We start from the raw sequence: 6,829 nt of genomic DNA, 5'->3' as shown, positions 1-6,829 counted from the left end.
GAAATTTTGAGTTTGAGATGTTTATGGAATAGATATCTATAAACACTTATGAGAGGGCTTTAGAGCTAGACTGCCAGAGTTTATAGCTCAGCTCTTCCACTTACTGGCTATGTGTCTTTGGGAAAGCTATTTAACATTTCAACCTCTTCATCTGTAAATAGGGATAGTCACAGTATCAACTTCACAGGATGAGGATTAAATGAGTGCATTCGCATAAAGCACTTAGAACAATGCCTTGCACCTAGCTCAATTAACTATTAGTAACATTGATATTATTAGTATTATCATTTGATTAGAGAAGTCAAGCAAGCAGTTGGATATATAGGTAGGAAACTCAGAAATGAGATTCCTGAAAATCAGATAGAAGCCTATATTGTTGTTGGTTTTCTAAAATCCAAATGAAAACAAACAAAAAAATGTTACTGAAAATAGAAAAAGACCAATTGTTAGTTTTTGTAATAAAGTTCAACATATAATTCTTAGGCACTGACTTTGCGTCCAGGGTACAGAGATGAACCTAATATCATTTCTGCTTTTAGTAAGCTTCCAAACCAAAAGACTATTTTTAAATCCACACCCACCATTTGGGGCCTTAAAATTTACTTCTCTTCAACAGGGTTCTATTGTGCCTATCAGAGTGAAATATTAAAAATAATCACAACTAGGGCACAGGCACTGATCAATCATGTCAGATTTAAGTGCATGCATAAAGTTTTAGAGGCCTCTGTTTAGTCACATATAACCCTTTATTTGTTGGTTCACAGGAATGACATGGGAGAAGGGCCTGTTCATGGGGAGAGATCAGGATGGTAGTTGAGGAGAGGGCACTTAGGAGGCTGGGGGCAGCAGCTATTTATAAACTGATGCAGAAATATTTTTATATTCTAATCATTGGAATTCTTGTACTAGCAGTACCAGCTAAAATGTCAGGCTTGGTGTGGGACTTTAATCTTTGCCATTTTCTCCTCTTGTCTAGAAAAACCTAAAATCTATGAGAAGGAAACAGATTTGAAGAACATCCAGCCAGTACTCCTAGGCAGTGAGAATATCCTTCGCTGTACAGCAAGTGGCCTGCCTGTGCCCTCCTTCATGTGGGCCTGGGAGCCCTGCGGCCAGAAAGATGAGCTGTAAGTAACTTGTAGGCCAAAGGACTTCACATGGTCTAGACTCTTGGATTTACTGAGCTACATGAGAGACTAGAAGTGTTAAGGAGATTTTGTTTTCCATATGATATGACAGGTATTGTCAGTGGTCTTGGAATGGGGCCTGGGAAGCTAAAAGAAGAGGTAGTACTTCAATAGTTGCTAAACCTCAGGTTTTTGCCAGTTATTTCCAAAGTCACAGCTTGAAATTAGAGATAAATGCAATTGTTATTTATAGGCTACGGAAATTTGGATTTAGATCGTGATTTGATATTTAAGTGTGAGATAAACAGAATAGGGCAAATTTCCAAATATTTGTCACTGAATGGGGAAAAAAAATCAGTAATGGGCTTGGAAAATGGACATTTCATCAGTTTGAGAACTGCTTCCATGATAAGCCTGATTGGAGTGTAACCCCACAATGGGAAATCTGTCTTCAAATAACATTTTTATATCACAGTACACTCATTTAGGCTCCTATTATCCTAGTGTAGAAGGTAAGATAGAAATTCCTTTTCTTCAGTAACAAATGGAGATATGGAGGCTAAAGGGGATAAATGATTCACTTTCCACAACACAGGAGTTAAGAGAGACATCACAATGAGAGCCAGGTATGCTGACTCTTACCTATTAAGAGCTTCCATTTATTGAGGCCCTACTATATGCCTGGGACATATTAGATAATTTGATTTTGCTCTGGGGCAATGAGCTCTATTTCAAAGTGGCTACTTTAGTCACCTCTAAGAAAATCAGTCACATGAAGCCCCTATAATAATTAGGAACAAAAAAAAAAAGGAAAATTCAGAGAGGTGAAGTGAATTGCCCCCAATCCAAGAGTAAGCAGCATTTAAGAATACTTTATCAATGTTTACCCAGTTTCTACCACAACACTTTCCCCCACAGGCTTGCCACATGAGATAAATTTTGTGCTTAGCCTTAACTCTGAAAGGGAGCAGAGGATAGTTTACTTGGGTTCTCATTGTTGTTTGAAAGGCGACATGTTAGCTGACCAGGGAAGTTCATCTTATTAACTCATTGCTGTACTGTGCTGAAGTTGGAGTTCTAAGCACATGGTAATGAATGAGAGAGTATAAAAAGGTGATAGTTGATCTCTGAATGGAGAGAGTCTAGGAAATCCAATTTGGAAGGCCCAGGGTTTGATGATATAGCCTTGGTTCAGAGGAAAATCTAGGGAATATAGTTATTAGACCAAGATCTAGATCTTTAATTAGAAGGGCCTGTCAGTCTGTGTCCCACGGGTACTTTCAAGCCAGCTCTCATAAGCTAGCTCCTCTCAATTGCTTCCTACCTACAAATAGGTGCTTAGGAAGCATTCTTATCTCTGTAGACACCAGGAAAGTGTTCTTGGGGCGTGGGGATAACAGTGGTCCTATCAACTTGCTTACTTTGATTCTGCCCTGCTTTCTTTCCTTATTCTGACATTCTGTAACTCCCAAGTCACTTTCTTTGTTCTCACTCAGCTGAGCTACAGTACAGCCAGTTGTATTTTTTAAACCAATTTTCTATTTGGGAAAAAAAAGGAGGGTGGATTAAATATTTTTCCTAGGAAAATACCTTTTCCAAGTACCTTTCCTAACAAAGTTTTTAAGTGAACAGTTATTGAGTGCCTACTATATTCTAGAAACCATATTAGAATACAATAATACATACTATATCTCTCACATTTATATGAAAATTGAATGGAGCTAATTTTAGCCATTTCATGAGCTTGTTTAGAGATTCAAATCTTGGTTGTACATCGGATAAATATCAGACCAAAATTTCTGAGTCATAAGGTAGTTCTATTTTTAATTTTTTGAGAAAACTCCAAACTATTTTCCATAGTTACTGCACCAATTTGTAATCCCACCAATAGTGCATGAGGGTTCTCTATTCTACACATCCTCGCCATCATTTGTTGTTTGTTTATTTATTGATGATAGCCATTCTGAATGATGTGAGGTGATATCTCATTGTGGTTTTAATTTGTATTTCTTTGATGATTACTGATATTCAGCACCTTTTTATATGTCTTTGGCCATCTGTATGTCCTTTTTTGGAGAAATTCAGGTCCTCTACCCATTTTTAATAGGATTGTTTGCTTTTTGATGTTGAGTTGTATGAGATTTTTTATAGATGGTTGCATTAAAAAGATGTGGCATATATATACACACACACAATGGCATATTACTCAGACACAAAAAGGAATAAAATCATATGACAACATGGATGGACCTAAAGGGTATTATGCTAAGTAAAACCAGTCAAATAGAAAAAATCAAATGCCATAGGATTTCACTTTTATGTGGAATCTGAAAAAAAAAAAACGAATAAATGAAACAAAAGAAAAACACAACCATAGATATTAGAGAATGAGCTGATGGTTGCCAGATGGGAGGGAGGTTGGGGACTGGGTGAAAATAATGAAGGGAATAAGAAGTACAAATTGGTTGTTACAAAATAGGCACAGGGATGTGAAGTACGGCAGAGAGAATATAGCCAATAATATTGTTATAACTATGTATGGTGTCAGGTGGGTGCTGGACTGATCAAGGGGATCACTTTGTATGTTATATGGATATCTCGCCACTATGCTGTTCATCTGGAACTAATATCGAATGTCAAGTGTAATTAAAAAATAAGAATTAAAAAATTTGATTGAACACAAAGAACCAGAAAGGAGTATGATGGGGAGCAAAACCTACTTCGGATTAAAAAAAAAATTTTGACAAAGAAAGACTTTATGAGGAAGAAATATTTAATCTCAGACTTAAAGGATAAGGAGCCAGCCATGAAAAGAGTTATGCAACAGAAATATAATCTTCTAGTAGCCACATTATACAAAATAAAACAAGTAAAATTAATTTGAATAATATAATTAACACAATATATCTAAAATATTGTCATTTCATAAGCAATCAATATAAAATATTAATGAGACATTTTTCAGTCTTTTTCATATTAAATCTTTGAAATCTTATGTGTATTCTATACTTAGAGAACATCTCAATTTGGAGTAAGCCCATTACAAGTGCGTATTAGAATCTCCGTGATATGGCTAATATTAGCTCCACTTAACAGTTGGGAAAACTGAGTCTCAGAAAAAGGAAGTGAGTTGTCAGAAGCCATATAAACTAACAGTGCTTGAGTTGAATTGCAATTCTGCTGAATACAAGTCTAGTACCTTATCATTCCCTCTAATAATCTGCCTTCCTGTATATCTTCGCTAATCCACAGCTCCCCAGAACTACTCTCATGAGCCTTCCCTCTTTGCTTAAGGTTCAGAGTAAGAGAATTAATTCAGGAGGAGATACCAGTAAAGGAGATTTATATAGGGCTTTATATTCTGTCAGCCTAGAAACAAGGGTATGGCCTAAATAAGAATAATACTTAGTCTTATGTTCACTGACCTCCAGCCACACAGGCCTCCTTGCTCCTCTGACATGTCAGGCATGTTCCTATCTCAGGACCTTTGCATTTGTTCTTCCCTCTACCTGTAATTCTCTTCCCTAGAAATATTTATGGCTCACATTTGATTTCTTAAGACTCTGTTCAAATGTCACCTCCTCAGACAAGCCTTCCCTGGCCATTTTGTCTTCTAAAATATGTACTTTCCCAACCCATTAATTTGTTTGCATATAACCTTGATAGGATTAAAATTGCTTTACTGTAAATCAGGGGAGGCTTCCTGTCCAGAATTCTCTGGGTGATATACCTTCCTAGACCAGAAAGTATACTCTCTGCAATACTTGTCATGCTTCAGACCCTTTCTATTGACAAGACAGTAAATGTAGTCTCATTTTTTTTTCCCCAGATGTATGGAACGGGGCAAGCGGATCCAGCTTTCCAATGAGACTCTGAAAAGTGATCTCCCTATAGACAACAGGATCCTGTCCATTGAGGAGATGGTAGTAACAAACGGGAAAAAAACAAAGGTAGACTTCTGGGAGTTGCTGTAGTAGAAGTGACCTCACAAGCAGTATATGAGTGGGCCTGCTGTTCAGGCACTGATGTCACATCAGGAGTGCCTGGGATCTAGGGTCTGGTTGAAGACTGTTGATTATAAAAACCAAGCTTTAGTCATGATGTAGCCTCCTTTTTATTTAAAAAAAAAAAGTCTCCTCTTAGGTCAACTCTTCCTGTGTCCCAAGGTGTTGAAAATATAGCCAAATTGTGGGATTGCTTCAAATAGGATTGTTGTGAAAGCAGCTGCTCATCTTGAATCTCTCAGGCAACCAGAGAGAAAAGCATTTACAAGTCATTTTGGGGGAAAAAGTGTCAGAGAATGGCTTTTACAATTCCATACAGTATATACACACAGTATATACAGGCCTAGGTTTGCTTGGTTCCGTCAGACTTATGATCAACCTCTCTATTCAAAGGAAGAAACAAAAGAAAATGTCATAATGTGGGCATCAATTAGAATATGGCAAATGAAGAAAAAAGGAACATCAATTAAGGTTTGTAGGATTTTACCAAGAATGGCAATGCTGTGCAATGAAAAATTCATTAGATTGAGACCCAGAAGATCTCTTTTGGAATACTGGCTCCATCAATTATTCACTAGCTCTGTGGCTTTGGGCAAGTCACTTCTCCCTATGGACTTCAGCTTTGCAATCAATAAAATTCATTTATTCATTCATTCAATAATTATTTATTGGGTCTACTATATGTCTGAGACTGTGACAGGTATAAACCAGACATCCTTTCTGTCTTCATGGAGCTTATTAAACAATAGATTAAAACAATAGACCAGTAATTTTTAAAATGTGGATTATTGAAATATTCATGAATAAAAAAAAAGAGTATAAGGTAATGTTGGCATGAGCTACTTTAAATAAAATAGCCTATTTGGCAAAGAAAAACTTCCTGAGGAAGAAATATTTTATCTCAAACCTAAAGGACAAGGAGCCAGCCATGCAACCAGTTATGCAACAGAAATACAATGCAAGCTATAAGTCTAAGTCATATGAATTTTCTATAAGCCACATTATACGAAGTAAAAAAAAGTGTAATTAATTTCAATAATATATTTAACCCAATATGCTCAAATATTATCATTTCATAAACAATATAAACTATTAGTAAGATATTTTCAGTCTTTTTTATACTGTTTTTGAAATCTTGTATGTATTCTATATTTATAGACTCATTTGGAGTAGCTGCATTTCAAGTGCTCAGTAGCCACATGTGACTCATGGATATCGTATTAGACAGTGCACATCTAGGCATTTTGTAAGGCCCTGAGGCCATAAAGTGTTCGGAAAATTGGAGGAATAGACAATAAGACAGTGTGGCCAAAGTGTGGTAAGTGAGGGAGAGAGTGACAAAGATTGAACTCAGAGGCAGGCATGGAGTTGATGAAAGACAATGGAAGACATGGCAAATCTTCATTATTTCATCCTCAGTGCAAAGAGAAGCTGTGTAAGGATTTTCAAAAGCATGGCTCAATATATCTTTGAATGAGATCACTCTGTTTACTGTGTGATTTGCTTGAAAGCTTTCGTTGCTTTGAATGGAGCAAGAGGAGAATCAGAGAGAACAGTTAGAAGTCTATCACTGTGCTATAGGCAAGAGGAATACTGGCTGGCACTCGGAAGGTTGCAGTATAGATAGAAAGAACTAGATGAATTTTGGATATGTTTTGGAGGTATCACTGGCAAGTTTTGCTGATGAGTTGTATGTGG

At 36.7% G+C, this 6,829-nt stretch overlaps 1 protein-coding gene across 1 annotated transcript in view; it reads left to right on the top strand.

Moving 5' to 3' along the window:
- LOC112469042 (vascular endothelial growth factor receptor kdr-like) overlaps positions 1–6,829 on the top strand; it is a 199,235-nt gene that overhangs the window by 46,216 nt on the left and 146,190 nt on the right. The window contains exons 9-10 of the mRNA XM_025038493.1: positions 977–1,127; positions 4,957–5,077. Of these exons, the coding sequence (XP_024894261.1) occupies positions 977–1,127; positions 4,957–5,077 (272 nt within the window). The remainder of the gene's footprint in view (positions 1–976; positions 1,128–4,956; positions 5,078–6,829) is intronic.

The sequence above is a fragment of the Pteropus alecto genome, unplaced genomic scaffold (genome assembly GCF_000325575.1).
Source record: "Pteropus alecto unplaced genomic scaffold, ASM32557v1 scaffold370, whole genome shotgun sequence".
Taxonomy (NCBI): Eukaryota; Metazoa; Chordata; class Mammalia; order Chiroptera; family Pteropodidae; genus Pteropus; species Pteropus alecto.
This window is presented reverse-complemented; position numbering and strand designations above follow the sequence as displayed.